This window comes from Vulpes vulpes, chromosome 2 (genome assembly GCF_048418805.1).
Source record: "Vulpes vulpes isolate BD-2025 chromosome 2, VulVul3, whole genome shotgun sequence".
NCBI classification, from domain to species: Eukaryota; Metazoa; Chordata; class Mammalia; order Carnivora; family Canidae; genus Vulpes; species Vulpes vulpes.
In genome coordinates, this window is record NC_132781.1 from 53,188,287 (window position 1) to 53,206,161 (window position 17,875).

The window sequence follows — 17,875 nt, forward strand, 5'->3', positions numbered from 1 at the left end:
GTTTGTGGGTGGTAGTTCAAGAAAAAATGATAGTTCATAAAAAAAGCAGCCAGTACAGCTTGCAACTCAAACAACTGCCCATCTGCTTTTCCTAGAGATAATTGTAATACCTCAGTGCACAGCAGAAGTGCTTTACCTGTACTTCTCATTTCAACCTACAGAGTACCCAAAAAAAAAAAAAAAAAAAAAAAAAAAAAAACCCATGCAAGGGTCAACAGTTAATAAAACTAATCTTTTCTACTGCTTCATCAAGGACATTCTTAAGTGAAAAACAAATTTTTATTTCATGTATTTATTTATTTATGAGCGCATCCATGAACACCATGGCTACTAGTTACAGTGAGGTGCTACAACCTCAATTCACACTAAGGAGTCTGCATGACTTCTACACTATCTGTGCAAAGAATGCAAATAACATCTAAGTACTGCATTAATTTGAAAACAGGCTTAACCTCTCAACCTTCTCTGAAAGGGTATCAGGGACACCTATGGAACTATATACTGTTCTGTACAAGAAGTTTCCTGAAGTGAGATTACTGAGTTATTTGTATATGCATTTTAAGTTGTGATAAGTTTAGCTAAAGCTCTACAAAAAGTCTGTACCAATTTTCATTATCTAACGCTGCAAGATCATCATCACTAGTTAAAAATGTAAATATTTTACTTTATACATCCTGAACTGGGAAAGCACCATAATGTAACAAATCTCCATATCTGCCTAAAAGCAGTGCTAAAATGTAACTAGTATTTCAAGGAAAAATACTATTCAAGTACTCAAATCATTTAGATGAGGTAAATATTCTTCTGTAAGTAACACCTCAACAGCCAAATGCAAGTTTATGCAACAGAGACCTTTGTTTATTGTGGTCAGCCATTATTAGCATTAAGCATTTGAGATTGAATTTCAAAGTATATGCCACCTGCACTCATCCTTCATTTGCTTATCGAGTGGGTGGGATCAATATTTCAATATAAAGTGCATAGTCTGAAAAAATGTCAGGCTACAACAGTACAAACAGGACCCTAATTAATTGGCTGAGGGCTGGCCCTTAGCTTTATTTTATTTTTTTTAAAGATTTATTTATTTATTTATTTATGATAGACATAGAGAGAGAGAGAGAGAGAGCAGAGACACAGGAGGAGGGAGAAGCAGGCTCCATGCCCGGACTCGATCCTGGGACTCCAGGATCGTGCCCTGGGGCCAAAGGCAGGCGCCAAACCGCTGAGCCACCCAGGGATCCCCTGGCCCTTAGCTTTAAAAGCTCACATAGAATTATGGGAAGTGTACAGTTTAACACATACTGTCTGCAATCAAATGCCAACCATGTTCATAAAAATATCAAAGACAACCTTTCTTGCCCCAAATGTCATCCGAAGCAGGGAGAGGGAAGGCTAAGGCTCCATTCCCGGGGAAACGATTACTCCTGTGTAAGGTAAAATAACCAGAAGGTGGGTATTGTCGATTCACAAGGGATGCTGCTTCCCCACTCAACTTCTCCCACGTAGCTCCAAAGGGCGTATTATCAAGTCTTACTTATGACTGAAAAGGTCAAGGATATTAGTGTCAACTAGGATCCGTGGTTCTTAACCTCCTGGGGAGCATGAGCCACTCTGGGGATAGGATAAAAGCTCTGTGTGGCTAAAGCAGTAAAGGATCCAGGTACCTCCGGCAGAGCCCATGCCTGGGGTTTAGAGCAGGATCATGGACTCTGAACCTGAGAAACCACTTAAGTCCAATCTCCTCAGGAAACTGGAAGAGTAAAATGGCTTATCTAAGGTCAACAGTGAGTTATAAGGGGAATTAGGCAAGAAAGAAACAACTCAAAGAGATTTTTGAATAAAGCCACCCATAGTCTCCAAGTAACCTCTTCTTATACAGAGAAAGTTCCACCACAAACTAAGAGAAAACTGTAATCAGAGAAGTTTTTTAAGAACAGCTGGACACAAGCACTGTTGTTCACAAAACCCTTACGTACTCCTAGGCTGAACACATACGGAAAAACATGACCAGAAAGCTTGGAGAGCACTCACCGTGTTCCACAAAAACATTGCAGTGTGGACCCCCATGCCTCGATGACTCCTTCTTCCCTGCTCCTTTGATAAAGTGCAGGGCAGGCAAACTTGGCCTTCTTTGGTCCCCAAGAACTTTGCCAGGCTGCTGCCCCATAAAGTAATGATAGGCACCCCTTTCCAGAAGAGGGTTCAAGATCTTCCAGAATGGTCAATGGGCTTGGAAGGAAAACAGTATATATGTGGGATTTCACATTCACCCAATCTCCACGAGTCAGTAATTGAGGTCAATCACAAAAAAAAAAAAAAAAAAAAAAAAAAAAAAAGACATCTTCGGTAACCAAAGGAAGCAGTTTTTTAGATGGACATATGTAAACAGGAGTTCCAATCACTTCTGCAGTTTATCAGTCTGAAGTAACCTAACTTGCAGTGCTACCCAAAAGTTTCTTGAGTTTAAGTGTCTTTTACTGGCTGAGTAAGTTTCTGTCTTTTCAACAAGAAAAACAAACATTCACAGGGATGCTTGTAGAAGGGTCAGTAACACTAAAGTCATTTCGATTCCCACACATAAAGGAAATGTTGATGGTCTCTGGACGCTTCTCCAGAACTCTTCCCGTGGAAGTCAGCCCCTATCTCAGTTTCTTCGTTTTCCAACAAATTTCCTGCCCAACTAGCTGCCGCTCCTGCTTCTCTACCCTGCGCTCCGGAAACGGACCCGGGTCACCCAGGCTTCAGCGAGAGCTTGCCCTCGACTCCGGCGACAAGGAATGCGTTGCCAGCAACTTTTCAAGTCCGCTTTTTAAAAGGCCTGTGAAACCAGTCCAGGCTTTTCCTTTGCATTAAAGTTTTTGTCGGGGCTGAGGCCAAGGGGACCGTAGGTGACATTGGAGGGAGTCAGGGCATTGGAGGCTCCCGGGAGCAACCGGGGGGAAGGGGAGGCCACCTGACAGCGCGGGGGGTGTGCACGGGGGGCTCCGCGGCCGAGCCGGGCGCTCCGGCGCGGGGTACGGGGCAGGCTGCCGGGGCGGGGGGCGGGGCGCGGGCGGCTTACTCGGGGCGTCGCTCCTCCGCGCCTCAGGAACTCAGAGACCACCCCCAGTGTCCCAGAGCCGGGGCAGGGCTGTACGGGAGGAAGGGCCGTGGCGGCCCGGAAGGCGGGAGGCGGGCGGAGGGGGAGGAGGCCCGGCCGCCTCAGCTGCCCCGAGCCCGGGGGTCTCTGCCCGAGACACCCCCTCCCCCGGCTCCGGACGTTGGCACAGACGCCGCCGCCGCCGCCGCCAGGCAGTCACATCCCCGGAACTCCGCCGCGGGGCCCAGCCTCCCCCCGCAGGTGGGGGCCGTGGACAGCGGAGGGGCTCTTCAGCCGCAGGACCCGGGAACCGGCTCCGGCTCCAGCGCTGCTCAGGGACCGACACCGACCCCCGCGGCCGCCATGATGGATTAGGAGCCGCTCCACAACGAGGCCAGGCCCCGCCCCCGACCCCGCCCCCGGCGACGTCCGGCGCGCGCCTCGCGGGGACCCGGGCTCTCCCGGCGCCGGTCTCCGGGACGCTGCCGTGCCCTTGGCCTCGGGTCTCCCTGCCCGCCGGAACTTGGCCCAGCACGACCTTTTAAAGGTGGTTTTTCCGAGCGCAAGGTGAGTGGTGAGGAAGCCCCCGCCTCCCCTGCACGGCCATTGGTCCCTGAGAATCCGGGTCAGGTCTCTCTCCTGCGTCCCATTGGCTGGTGAGGGCGGTGAGGCTAGAGCCCCCAGCCAACCGCATCCGGCGCAGGCCGCAGCGCTTGCCGGGAGCTGTAGTCCCGCGGCGCCCGCCCCTGCCTCGGCGCCCCCGCGACTTCTTGCCCTCTGCTCCCGGCTCCTGAGCTTCGGGCCCGCCCTCCTGGGAGCCGGTGGACTCTCGCCGGCCTCGCGTAGGGCTGGCCAATGTCTGTCCTGCGCGGGGAGTAAGGCCGGCGAGCAGCCAAAGCAAGGGGAAAACTGCGGATTGGATTGTTTTAGAACCGGAGTTGGAGTACTTCCTTAAGCCGCCTCTTCAGGGAAGAAAATTTGGCCGGTTCCTGGAAACCAAGGTCTTTGGTGCCTTACCCTCTCTCCCCAAATTCTCACCTTTTCCCCAGGAAGCATAAATATTATCACAAGCGAAAAACAAATGGCTGGAAAACACCCAACATATTGCTAACGAATTCATGGATTCTTTGGGTTTTCCGGAGGCTCAGTCGTTAAAGAAACAGCGTGTATGAGGCACCTCTCAGGCTCTAAACCAGGCGCAACCAGAGGCCTGAGCTGGAAAGAGCCTGGAGGATGAAACGACCTCATTTCACAGACATAAATGTATTCTCATGAAAACACCGTTAGCCGAGAAAATGCCAATTCCTGGGTGACCAGGCCTACAGAGCTAGCCAATGAGCCAGTCACCCCAGACCCACACTTGGCGGGACCCATCTCCTGCAACTAAAAGGCAGCCCAGCCCCTCTGTGGTCACCCTGTAGGTATCCCCCCGGGGCAGTGCACCTGCCTGGGATATACCCATTTCTAAGGAGATCAACTCATCCCAGCGCCTACTCTACACTGTTAAACTTGTCTAATTTAATCCTCGCTGTAGCCCAGTGAAGCATGTAATGTCATCCCCCATTGCACAGCTGAGGGAAGATTCAGAGATGGGACTTACTCAAGGCCCCTTGCCTAGTTAGTATGTGACAGAGTCACCATTTGAGCCCAGATTGATCTTGCTGCAAAGCCCATATTTTTTCCACTGTACTGTTGAGGGTAACCATTCACCAAATGTCAGACAAGTGATTTTCAGAACTCACTCTTGTTATTAGAAAACCACAGCCACACTACAGGTGTTGTGATCTAGTTATTATATGCTTACAATTTTTTCAGAAATATTTCAGCTGGATGGGAAAATGGTAGTGTTTTTAGATAGTGGCTTCAGGTAGTAGTGACAGACTTAGTCCTGACTTGTAGCATCATTCTTTAATCATTGGACACCCCTGTTCCCCTTTATTCACGTGTGATCTTCTCCTGATTTTTCTTCTTGGAGATTTTGCTTTCTGTTCACGCTTTAATCATTTCCTGCAAATCACCATTATCTAGTTTAGCTTAAAATTGGGCAATTGGATCAGAACTCTAATATGCATTTCTACAAACTAATTTCATTCAACATTTACTGAGTCCATGTGCCGAGCGCAGTTCTAGGTGCTGGTATACAATAGGCGAGACACTCTTCCTTGTCCTGAGGAGCACACATAGAGACAATGAGCAAAATGGTAACCCAAAGGACTGGTTTCAATGCTGAAAATAAAATTTCTGGACCCACATTCTTTCATCATCAGTCCAACCCATTCTCTAAAAGGTTGCTTTACACCTAACGCTTAAGCCTATTCCTGATTCATAGTTAAGCTCCTATGAGCTTTCTTCATTTTTAAGTGGAGGTCATATGTGCTATCAGATGAGATCTTGTTTGGTCTTCCACCACCTGAGATGCTTCTTCAGGGTCAGTGTGGAGGCACACTGACCTGCATATAATCTAAAGGCACATCCCCTATCTCCACTTTCCACTCACCATCTTCTGGTTGTAGGTGAACCCCAAGCCTACACTACAGTAATTTCTAGGGATGCACACTGCTTTTACTCCCTTTATAAAACTGTACAGTAACTTTTGACTTAAAAACTAAGATGCTGATGGTCAAAAATCAATGTTGCCCAATGTTGAATAAATCCTTTTATGTATTCTCTTCATTAAAATTCCATAAAAGTTAATTTTGTCCTGACTTTTATAAAGCAAAGCAACCCATAAGTTGCCACAGGGATTCAGTAATTAGTGTAAAAACTTCCCCTTATCCGTTTTTCAGAAGCACTCACTGGAATTAACACAAGCGCGCCCTCTAGCGGGCCACAGAAAGATCCCTAAGAGGTGCTTTTAGACAGTTCTCCCATTGGGCAGGTAATTGCCATTCAGGATATGATGAACAGCATAGGCTGGCAGCTTGGGAGACCAGACCCAGCAAGAACTTTCAGAGAGCTTACAAATGATCCCAGTCAATGAAACCAAACCAGGGACTTGGGCTTCCACCATCTCCATTCTCTGTTCTCATAAGACATCCCGCATGGCAGGTGTTCTCAAAACTACAGTAGGCAGATCTAAATTGCAATACAGCCTATGGAATATTCAGTTGTCTGTAAAGTGACACCTCTTGAGTAATGTTATAAGAACAAGAAACATACCATTAATAAAGAAGAGCACAGCTGTATTTCAAAAGTGTCAAATGCAGTGTCCAAAGTCACTACCACTCAAACTGTCCTAGGTTTACCTAAATGACCCAAGCAAAGCAGTTAAGATCTCTTGTCAGATTTTGTATCTGCTAAGCCCTCCTTCAACTGTACTCCACACCCAAGTGTTACACAGGACACTGGGACAGAAACAGTGATGTTAACTTCACATTTATAAATATATAAAAAAGGAATTCATGTATGTAAAACAAAATAGCACTTCACAGACTGCCTTTAAAAAAAAAAAGGTGCCGCCTTCATTCAGCCCAGGGCGTGACCCTGGAGACCCGGGATCGAGTCCCACATTGGGCTCCCTGCAGGGAACCTGCTTCTCCCTCTGCCTGTGTCTCTGCCTCTCCCTGTGTCTCTTGTGAATAAATAAAATATATATACAAAAAAAAAAATGCTTCCCAAACCTGAATCAGAGTACCTTTCTACAGTCATTAGGAAAACCAATGCAGAGGAAATTCTAGCTTTCTTCAGGGAGAACTTCAACCTCCTGTTTTTAACCCTGAATTATTACAAAGTTAACGCATTACTACTTCAATCACAGGAGGAAGAGTTCTTTTCCCATCTGCATTTCTTACTCTGTTTTCATGTTCCTCAGAGATCCCTAAACATTATTCTATCAACAGTTACTCAGCTTCTGACAAATCACTCTTAAAGGCAGATCAGATTAAAGCAGCCTGGCGTAGATATACTTGAATCTATCACTACAAGGAACATGCAATGGGAAATGAGATTCTAACCAAGCAAAGGCTGCTTGGTTGACTTTATTCTTCCATTCGACTGCTGAATTAATGTTACTAAGTACACAGGCACCTGGGTGGCTCAGTTGGTTAAGTGTCCAACTCTTGATTTCAGCTCAGGTCATGATCTCAGGGTCATGAGATTCAGCCCCGCACTGGCTCTGCACTGGGCATGGAGTCTGCTTAAGATCCCCACCCTCCCAACCCCACTAGCTCTCTTGGTCTCAACAAAAAAAAAAAGTTACTAACTATATTCTTCAATGTTGCACTTGAGCTGCAGAGGGGGAACAGAGTCCAAAACACAATTTTGGGGTCAGGGAGGCTGTTTTTTATAGGGGCAACTTCATGGGGGCATTGTGCCTTGTGAATTGATGGTCAGTAGAAGAAAAGGATTCTCCAGCATTCCTGAATAGGAGTCCATGTGGCTGAAACACTGTGTGCTTTTAAAGGCTTGAAAGTTAAAAAAAAAAAAAAAAAAGAAATAATAATAATAAAACTTTGAAAAATAAAAATAAAGGCCTGAAACTACCCTTAGTGCTAGACTCTGTGGGTGACCCAAGGGGCTGGTAGCACTTCCCCCAGGCTTTGCCCTAGAATAGCCAAAAGGAGGTCTTTGGACCAGCGGCAGCCTAATGTAGGTCAAGTGATGAGTGTCACAGCTCTCCACAGAGCCACATATGGGACCACAGATCAGATTCTTCACTTTCAAGAACTGCTCCGGTCAGGTGCACACTGTCCTGTCCTTCAGATGTCTCTCCTCACCCTTCTTGTTCTAAAAGCCTCTGGCGTGTTTCCATAACAACTTCCTCCATTATTTCTGGCTTTAAGAGGTCTTTGATCTAAAAAAGAAAAGAAAAAAGTATTTGTTCAGAAAAGACACCAACCATAAGCATCAAGCCAATCCAAAGGCAGAAACCAAGCATGGTTACCATAAACCTTCTATATCCCTTTCATTTTCTTTTAAAGGTTTATTTATTTAAAAAAAATAAAAAATAAAGATTTATTTATTTGAGAGAATGCACAAGTGGGGAAAGGGGCAGAGAGAGAAGGATGGAGAATTCCAAGCAGGCTCTGTGCTGAGCACAGAGCCCCAAATCCTTAGACTGACACTAGACATCCGGAATAGTACAAGTATCTTGGGGAAAGATCTACCAGACACTTGATAGGGCTGTCCAGCAGATCAGTTCCTACCGCTGGACATGGTGAAGGTATCTGGGAGATGTGCCTGCAATCCCTGAGGGAGCATAAACACTCACTGTCAACTTACAGATCCATGAAAACAAGGGAAGGTGTGGCTGGATAGAGTACCTGATGTGGAAGGGATGCCTCGTAGCAATACAGGATGCTGGTATCATACAGCATCATCCTCTGAGTGACCAGCGAGACGATGCAGTTCCGGAGCCGGGAGATCACCTCTCGGTCGGCGAGGGAGATGGGCTACCAGTGGGGAGGCAAAGGTAAACAATTAGAACTGAAGTCCGTGAACAGTCACAGCAAATCACAGAAATCGTTTATAACTTCAGCTCGATCCCTCCGGGACTCCAAACCAATCAACTGCTAACTCCAAGGGAGATTAAAAAGGATGGCTCTTCAGCTGCTATTACCCTGCAACCTGCCACCTCTGCCAACAGAGATCAAGCCAGTTCCATTTTATCCCTTCAGGAGAGAAGGCCAGATCATGCTATGAAGACTCAAACCTCAACGGAGACTCAAACCCAGACTACAGCAAATACATGGTTTAAAACAACCAACTATGGGGGTGCCTGGGTGGCTCAGTTGGTTAAGTGTCCAGCTCTTAAGGTTTCAGCTCAGGTCATGATCCCAGAGTCAAGGGACAGAGCCGCACGTCAGGCTCTGCACTCAACATGGAGTCTGCTTGAGATTCTCTCTCCCTCTGCCCCTCCCTCCACTTGTGCATGCGCTCTCCCTCTCAAATAAATAATCTTTAATAAATAAAAAAATTCAAACAGCCAGCCCTACCAAGCCCAGATGTACAGAGACGGCAGCGGCAATGCTCACTCACCTCCAGGTGTGCTGTGAAGCCCCCTGTGTCTTCTTCCTTGTGCTCAGGTGTGGGGTAGATCCAGATGAAGCCATTGTTACCCAGAATCACCGAGGCACCACAGGGCAAGTCATGGAAGTGAGTCTTCTGCCGTTTCACTAGGGAGGGGGAAACCTGGACCAAAACTCCCTGGCCCAGCTAAAGAAAGAGGGCACAAACCGAGTCACTGAAGGGTTATCAGTGAAGTGCATGAAAAGCAAACCACAGAACACACATCCTAGTAATGGCAGGACTAGGGCCACTCCTATTAATGACTGCAGTCCCGGGTGTACACACACTGTTAATTACTCCCAGAGAACACTTCCGAATGCAGAGGTGGTTTATGCACTCCAAGAGAAGGTGACTTTCAATACTCCTCTCATTCTTCTGCCCTTAGCATTATATTCGAATCTGGGCTTGGTGTGCTGGTAGTTGGAGAAGCTGGAGCTCATGAGGACGGGAGTCCAAGCCTCTTGTGAGCCAAGGTGCGCTGTTCTGTTCCACCTCTATCCCAGTCACCTACTGTGCCTTTGAGATGTGTGCTATGTGCCACTGGGCAAGGGGAGTGGCCAAGGGCTGGATGCAAAACCATCCCTGATCCTGGGAGGGCAGCTCAAGTCCCCAGCCCGCTGAGGGAGGGTCTGCAGTACCCAGGCCTGTGAGGGTGAGCGAAGACAGCACAGCTGTTCCACCTCCTGCTCCAAGGCTGTGAGTGTGGTGATTGTAGCCACTCCACAAGGAAACACACTTCTGTGCCACTCAGGAAAGGAAAAGTTTGCCCACAAAAAGCCAAAAGACTAATAAATCATAATCTGTTTTAGAAAATATGGTATCGTGGGACGTTGGGGTGGCTCAGTCGGTTCGGCACCTGGCTCTTGGTTTTGGCTCGGGTCATGATCTGGGGTTTGTGGGATCCGTGCTCATCGAGGAGTCTGTCTCTCTCTCCCTCTGCCCCCACCCCCACCCCCCTCCCGCCAGGTGCATGCTCTCTTGCTAAAATAAGTGAATCTTTAAAAGAAGTATGCGGTCATTAAAACAGCAAGAGCCTCAATGTAACTTAATACAAGAAAGCAGTGACATTTCATTTAAGCTCAAGTGGCAAACCAATCTTTCCCAGTAATGACATCCGCTTTATTGACTGGACATTTGGCTAGAGCCAAGGCCATCAGGTTTTGCTCCTAGTACAGCCTCTTAGCCCTGCCCCATCACAAAGCTGCAGAGCCCCTGGGAGCAGAGACAGCAGAGCCGCAGAGCCCATGGTCCTAGGAGCTCTTCTGCCACAACAATCTCTGTGAGAACAGAAGCTGTCACCCGTTACAATGCTACTGACCCATGACCATGTGAACCACCCAGTTTGTGGGATGCCAGCCCATAATGCTTAACTTCCAGGGCTCTTTAGGGCCAAACTCCAGAGAGCACTGGGGATTCAGAAAAGGGTTTCAAGTCTCAGTCAGCATCCAGGAATAGCAAGAGCCCAACTTACTTTTCCGTATTTCAGACTCCTCGTGTGCAGAGAGACCGCACCATCAGAGAACACCGCCTGTACCTCCGCCTGGCCAGACTAATAAAGGAACAATACTCTCATGGCTCCTGCCTTCCCTGGGCCCTTGGCCTCACCTCTCCATCCTTTTCTCCCATCCCCAACAGCCCCACTCGCAGCCTTAGACAGACCCAAAGGACATCACTGCAACCTAACCTCTCCCCCTTGGTTCTCTTACGTATCTTGATGTAATACCTCTCCTACTCCCTGGATAAAAGCTAACATGGTTAAGAAAAGTTGAGTCTAACTTAAAGCACAGGCCACCATGAGGAACAACCCCAAAGAAATGACCAAGGCAACAGGTCTGAACAAGGGCTAAAGAGCCCGGCTGGGTGAAGGAAATGGAGAAAGGCTGCAGCAGAGCCCATGACACTTGATCTAGGAGCCAGATCCCCACCAGGACTATAGGTCTCCAATCGGAGACATACGCCGGAAGCCCCATCTCCCAGCTTCACACAGAACGAGATGCTGTAAGGCAGATGCAGGATACACTGATAAGGTCCCCTTCCTGCAAGAAACCTCTCATTGCCAGCTCGTCTTCTGCAGATCTTCTCCTCTGAAACACACAGAGATGACATGACTTAAGTCAGATCCTGCAGAACAATCTCTCTCCTCTTCTTTTTCAATTCCTCTTGAGAGCTTTGGGGCCAGCCATAGTACTCAGACACTATAGTAGGTAAATAGTGTCACTCAAGGAAAACCAGAGCGATCACCACTACTTTCCATTTTACAGGCCTTCCCACAGCTCCTCCACTCTTTCCTCCCCGCCCCCCCTTCTCTGGACAGTATTCCCACTCCTTTCATGCTACTGAAAACCCTCCAAATCCTGCCCAGCCTCCGTTCTCACACTCACCTCCTGTGGCAGCCCTCCATGCTCCAGCAGGACCAGACTAACTCTGGTTTGACTCTATCTTTACTCACACATTTCCCATTAGCTCAGATTCCCTGTGAAATTCCATTCATTCTTCAGGGATCAATTCTAAGGCCCCTATTTCATATAAGCATCTCCTAGTGAAATCACTCACTCCTTTTGTACAGACACTTGTTTATTCTTTGACTGCCAGGTATTTAGATCAGTTATCTCGTTTCCCCTGCTAATCTGTGCACTTTGAGGAACTGAGCTGAGCCTCCTTTATCTTGCGTTCTCCAGAGAACCTAGCACAGTGAGCCCCTCTGAACATACATGCTGGACTGAAGAGAAACCACAGCATTTTACAAAAGACCACCCCTTAGGTACTGCAGTTGTCTGGAATAACCAAATGCCACTCAATTTATGAAAAGCTAATCTAAACACAAGGAACACCTTCACCATGCAAAGCTGATACACCCAGAAAAGGAAAATGAGCCCCAAGCATCTGAGAGCCTCTCTTCTCTCTTTTGGGCTCACTCCCCAAGGCTGTTCCAGATCCTACCACATAGCAATTGCTGCTTATGTTGGAAGGCCTGGGCCAAGTGGAAAGCCTACATGTACCTCCAGGCAGCAAATCTCACAGGAAATAAACACAAGTAAAAGAGGCAACCTCGGGATCCCTGGGTGACTCAGCGGTTTAGCGCCTACCTTCGGCCCACGGCATGATTCTGGAGTCCCAGGATCGAGTCCCACATCAGGCTCCCTGCATGGAGCCTGCTTCTCTCTCTGCCTGTATCTCTGCCTCTCTGTGTGTGTGTGTGTGTGTGTGTGTCCTCTCATGAATAAATAAATAAACTCTTAAAAAAAAAAAAAAAGAGGCAACCTCAGCATAAAGCAAGAGTTCCCTAGTGGAGCAACAGACCCCAGAGCTTTTGCTAGCAAACTATATAATACCAGCCTGGAGACCCGTACCAGCTCTCCTCCAGGAAGGTTCATGGATGACAGGAGCAAGACTGAATCCAGCCTAGAATTGGTCTCCACCTTCCACCTCTTCTGTTGAACCTACAGAGAAATTTCACAATTGGACACAGACTCCAGGGGCAAGAACTCACATTGTAAGTGACCAATAATCCCCAATACAACACACCAACTGTTTACATCAAAGGGCACATAAGAGGCACCTGGGTGGTTCAGTCAGTTAAGCGTCTGCCTTTAGCTCAGGTCATGATCCCAGAGTTCTGAGATCAAGGAATCCTACGTCTGGCTCTGCTCAGCGGGAGTCTGCTTCTCCCTCTCCTTCTGCCCCTACTCCTGCTTGTGCTCAACTTTGGAGCAGTGTGCTCTCTTTCTCTCTCTTAAATAATAAATAAAACCTTTAAAAAGGGGGAGGCACATAAGAGTCAAATGCAATGAGTGCCCCATTTGCGTAACTACAGAGAGCGACTATCCCACTCAATCACCAGCTTGCTTTTACTTTGTAAAAACCAATCTGATACCAACTTTACCTCTGTGATTCTCCCCACCACAATGTCTCCTACTTCACCATTATATCTGAAAGATAAAACAGGTCATCCATCAGTGAAGAGACCTTATTACAAGACTAAGCACCACTGGAGATTTCAGTTCAACAGCATGAGGGCCTGGATTAGGCACTAGTATGAAGTATGGTAAATTCACATAACTGTACTTTTCTGACTTACTTCCAAGAATTCGTAACTTCAAACATTCCTACATGTAGGAATAGTCTCCATTAACTATTTTGGACAAACCATTTATTCCAAGTAGTTCGTTAAGCCAGAAACCCCTATTTTGTTAATTACGTAACACCAGTACGCGTGGAATATTTCCTAGTGGGCTCTGGAACACAGATGGCTTCTGTATCAGCAAAGGAGACTGAGACAGGACCCCACCCAAACCAGTCCACTCAGGTCTCCACCAGCCACAGGGTTGTCGACTCCCATCCCTGTGCTAGTTCCTTATCCCAATTCTAATGATGAGGTGTTCCATGCTGTGAACCTCTTCTCTGTCGGCCCACGCTCACCTCTTCTCTGTCGGCCCACGCTCACCTCTTGGTGAGCTCATCCAAAGTAATAACTTTAAATACCACTGAGGACTATGCCATTCTCCTGAATTGCAGTCTAGTCAACTGCTGGCTACCTAGCATCTCTATTTACCTGACTAATAAGCATTTCTGAATATCACCAATCTAAAGCAAAGCTTTCCAGCAGCCCCTGCCCAGCCAGTGAAGCCTCAATAAACGGCAACACCATTCCTCAAGTTGCTCAAGCCAAAAATCTTGGGAGTCTTTGGAGGGATACCTGATTTCTCTCCCTTTCCATCTCTCTCTCTCTCATGTTCCAGGACATATCTAGCAGCTAATCCCACTGGCTCCACCTTTGAAATATACACAGAAATAAAAGGCATCCAAACTGGGAAAGGAAGAAGTAAAACTATGTCTATTCACACACATGGTCCAATATATGGAAAATCCCAAAGAATACTAAACCCAACACCCTTACATGATAAAAAAAAAAAAAAAGGGCAAAACAAAAAAACTCAGAACACAAAATGTATGCAGAATCCACCATTACTCCCCACTTCTACTGCTACCTTAGTCCAAGCCACCATCACTTCAGATGATAAAAAGTCCATTAATCGTCTCTCCAAGCATGTGTTCCCCCTCAATTTCTCCCAGCAGCCAGAGTGAATTTATTAAGACAGAAATTCAGACCATGTCCCTCTTCTGTTCCACCCTCCCAGTGGCATCCCAGACTACATAAAGTGGAAGTCAAAATGCCTATCTGTGGAAAAAAAAAAAGAAAAGAAAATGCCTATCTGTGCTACAAGGCAGGCTGTCTGCCCACCTGGGCTCTCTACCTGCATCTTCTCCTACATTCCCCCACCCTTGCTCACAAGGTTCCAAACCCACCGGTTTCCTTTCTGGAGCTAACCTTTATTGAGCCGTTCTAGGTAGTAGGCACTGAGCTAAGTACTTTACATGTCCTATTTCAATGAATTCTAGTGAAAGTCCTACAAGGTAGATTGTGCTATTACCCTCAATTTGCAGAGGAGGTAACCAAGGTTTGGAGAGGTCAAGTAATGTGGGGATCCTTGGAAGCCCACACTTAACTACAGTCACCTATACCCTTTCTATATAGTTATGTTCAAAATCACAGACCTGCTAAATGATAAAGCAGGTGGGGGCTAAGGGGTATTTTGTGGCAGAAAAGACCTGGCTGGTAACCTGAATGGCGCAAGAAAGAGAATACACACCTTTTGTTCTCACCTGGTTTTCAAAGCTTTCACACATATCAACTTGTTTACCCTCTCCACTGAGCCAGCCACAGATGCAATGAGCTTCTCTTCCCCCATGTAAGTTCCATGGCCCCTGTTTTGAGAGTAGGATACAAAGTATACGATGGTAAGAGTTGACCTCTCCCCCCAAGAATAATATATTCTTTTTTTTTTAAATATTTTATTTATTTGGGATCCCTGGGTGGCGCAGCGGTTTGGCGCCTGCCTTTGGCCCAGGGCACGATCCTGGAGACCCGGGATCGAATCCCACGTCGGGCTCCCGCTGCATGGAGCCTGCTTCTCTCCCTCTGCCTGTGTCTCTGCCTCTCTCTCTCTCTGTGACTATCATAAATAAATAAAAATTAAAAAATAAAAAAGATTTTATTTATTTATTCATGAGAGACAATGAGAGGCAGAGACACAGGCAGAGGGAGGAGCAGGCTCCCCATGGGGAGCCCAATGTGGCACTCGATCCCAGGACCAGGGGCCATGACCTGAGCCAAAGGGAGATGCTCAACTGCTGAGCCACCCAGGCATCCCCAAGAGCAATATGTTCTTAACAGGCTCCTCCTGCCTTTAAAGCCTCTGCCCAGAACACTCCTTCTTTAAAGAGCTGCACAGACATCTCCCTTGTCCTACTCAAGTCTACTGAAATATCACTTTCTCTATCTGGCCTATCTGACTTTTTAAAGTCATTTACAATAGTTACCCACCCCACTGCCACCACCTCCACAATATTTCCAACCACATTCCACCCACCCTGCTCAACTTTCCATTTTCCCCACTGAATTTATCACCAAACATACTAACTTGTTTGTCGTGCTTACTGTTTATCTGTATCGAAATATAAATAATATGAGAGAGTTCTACTTTGGTCACAGTCGTGCTCCAACTGCACATAAGACAAACATATACTTCATTCATGAATGAAGGACACTTAAGATTCCTTAGGATCCAATAACCTCAAACTAAAATGTTCAAGAGCAATGTTGTAAATGCTGTAACACCCCTCCCCCCACCCAAAGGCTGAAATAACACTAGTGTTTACCTATAATGGTGAGTTTTGCTTCTTTTTTTGTTTTTAAGAGAAAGAAAAAGGAGGGGGAGAGATGGAGAGAGAATCTCAAGCACGGGGGGGGGGGGGATGGGGGGGCGCAGAGGCTCCATCTCAGGACGCTGAGATCACACCTGAGCCAAAATCAAGAGTCAGACACTTAACCGACTAAGACGCTTTTCTTAATTTCCTCATTTAATCCTCACTTCCTTATCAAATAGTCACTGTTATTAACAGAGTGATAATACATATGAGGAAACTGACCTCGGAGAGGAAATACAACTTAGCTTATAAATATGTGACGGTACAGGGCTGGACCCCAATTGTCTGGCTCAAGAGCCTGCACTCTCAACTACACATATTGTACTGCCTTCAGATTCAAAGTGTAGATTTGGGTGCATGTAACACAATATATTGTGTATGCCCTACGCCCAAACAATTACTGCTTTCAAAACCGAGCACCTGGCTAACAGATGCCGAGAGAAGAGGCCGGGTCAGGAATGCCCACTGGTCCCTCATCTGAACACTGGAAAGAGGCCCCTGCTCCTAACCTTCCCCAGTTCTGCAGATTTCCAACGAAGAAGGCGATCGGGGCCTCAGGCAGAGAACCCAGGAGTCCTTGACACCAGTGGTCGGGACAGAAGGGTTACGAAGGACTGAGGCAAACGGAGACGGAGACACACAAGGTGCGCAGAGTCAGAAGCCCGAGGCCTTGCAAACATGGGGGCGGGAATGCTCAACTGTGCCCTACGTCCCGCGAGTGCTCAGATGTAAGGGAACAGAGGCCACGTGCAGAGAGACCAGCAGCTGCCCTTTGGGGCCCCGAGTCCCCAAGTCCCCACGTACCGCATGAATCCCGTGTCCGTGGTGATCGTGTCCCCCGGAACCACCAGATGTTTCTTAGTATCGCGGCCCACGCTCTCGCTAAGAGGCTTGCGAGCAACGGGAAGCCTCATCTCCATCGCCATCTTGGCGCCAAAGAATGGCGCAGGCGCAGTTCGGCCTGGAATCGCGACATCCGGCTCCGCAATTCCCGGCCGTCGCACGGGTCTCAGAGCGGCCGCCAATGGGAACGCACAGTTCGGTGGCCATGTTTACTCTTGGCAACCATTAGGTTAACATGAAGGGAATGAGGGAGCCAAGTTGCCATTTTTACTATTGGCAAGGCTCCACCTCTAGATCAATGAAATATCAGGTTTCGGAGCGTTCGATTTTTTTTCACCAAAAATCTCTCCGTACTCATCATCCTATTCATTGTTTACCAGGGTTAGAGGTAATTGAGAAATGGGCCTGTGAGTTACCTTCCAACTCTAAGTTGCTAAAATGTGATTCTTCGGTATGAGAGAGCTCGGGAGACTGGGGATGGCATCTACAGAAAACACTCATTGGAAAGAAAAAAAGAATACTGTTCCTAGTAGCCCCAGTATACTGCATTACTGCCTCCTCGTGGGTGCTCCTTCAGCACCAACCATCCACCTCTACCCCCAAACAGTACTCCAGATGCTGGTTCTGTTCTTAATAACTTCTTTTGAATGAGCTGATTTACTCTGACTTAAAAAGAAACCCGCCTAAGAAAATATACAAAGCTTGCAAGGCGGGTATATTTTATAGGGTGAATACGTGGCTTTATCTCCGTGTCCTGTTCAATAGGAGCATTTGCCTCCTCCCTTCTCCCTGCCTCCCACTACCCTATCCCTTCTCCTTGTCCTACATGGTTCATAGCATCCACAACAAACTGCGTTTCGACCTCAGGGAATTGGAGCTGATGATTCTTTATGCACAAAGACCCTTAAGAGGATTAAATAACTTGTATCAGCCACACACACTATACTAAGTAAATCAGGTCCACTGCCTCCTGAAGATCCATCAAACCAGTTGCTTGATTAGTCTCCAAATAGACAACATTTCTTCATTTTTTAAAAGATTTTATTTATTTATTCATGACAGATACAGAGAAAGAGAGAGAGAGGCAGAGACACAGGCAGAGGGAGAAGCAGGCTCCATGTAGGGAGACTGATGTGGGACTCGATCCCAGGTCTCCAGGATCACGCCCGGGGCCGAAGG

At 47.1% G+C, this 17,875-nt stretch overlaps 3 protein-coding genes across 3 annotated transcripts in view; all 3 read right to left on the reverse strand.

The window, feature by feature from the left end:
* Positions 1 to 2,337, reverse strand: part of ABL1 (ABL proto-oncogene 1, non-receptor tyrosine kinase) — a 144,872-nt gene extending 142,535 nt beyond the window's left edge. Inside the window, exon 1 of the mRNA XM_026009529.2 lies at positions 2,032 to 2,337. Coding sequence (XP_025865314.1) covers positions 2,032 to 2,167 — 136 coding nt within the window. The 5' untranslated portion in view covers positions 2,168 to 2,337. The remainder of the gene's footprint in view (positions 1 to 2,031) is intronic.
* A 331-nt stretch (positions 2,338 to 2,668) lies between these two features.
* Positions 2,669 to 3,026, reverse strand: LOC140597838 (uncharacterized). Its single transcript, XM_072748352.1, has one exon. It carries the CDS (start codon positions 2,893 to 2,895, stop codon positions 2,797 to 2,799), a length of 99 nt encoding a protein of 32 aa, XP_072604453.1. The 5' UTR covers positions 2,896 to 3,026; the 3' UTR covers positions 2,669 to 2,796.
* A 3,214-nt stretch (positions 3,027 to 6,240) lies between these two features.
* Positions 6,241 to 16,810, reverse strand: EXOSC2 (exosome component 2). Its single transcript, XM_026009528.2, has 9 exons — positions 16,658 to 16,810; positions 14,750 to 14,851; positions 12,969 to 13,014; positions 12,436 to 12,525; positions 11,104 to 11,169; positions 10,557 to 10,625; positions 9,056 to 9,232; positions 8,341 to 8,469; positions 6,241 to 7,871 (listed from the first exon to the last, which is right to left on the reverse strand). Exons 1-9 carry the CDS (start codon positions 16,777 to 16,779, stop codon positions 7,791 to 7,793), a joined length of 882 nt encoding a protein of 293 aa, XP_025865313.1. The 5' UTR covers positions 16,780 to 16,810; the 3' UTR covers positions 6,241 to 7,790.
* Between the last annotated feature and the right edge of the window lie 1,065 nt (positions 16,811 to 17,875).

Coding starts and splice junctions, on each gene's coding strand:
- EXOSC2 (XM_026009528.2), bottom strand. CDS start 16,779: ATGGCGATGGAGATGAGGCTTCCCGTTGCTCGCAAGCCTCTTAGCGAG. Junction 13,015..14,749: donor GTGAAAGCTTTGAAAACCAG/GTGAGAACAAAA, acceptor TTTATCTTTCAG/ATATAATGGTGAAGTAGGAG. Junction 10,626..11,103: donor AGGAAGGGGACCTTATCAGT/GTATCCTGCATC, acceptor TAGTCTGGCCAG/GCGGAGGTACAGGCGGTGTT.
- LOC140597838 (XM_072748352.1), bottom strand. CDS start 2,895: ATGTCACCTACGGTCCCCTTGGCCTCAGCCCCGACAAAAACTTTAATG.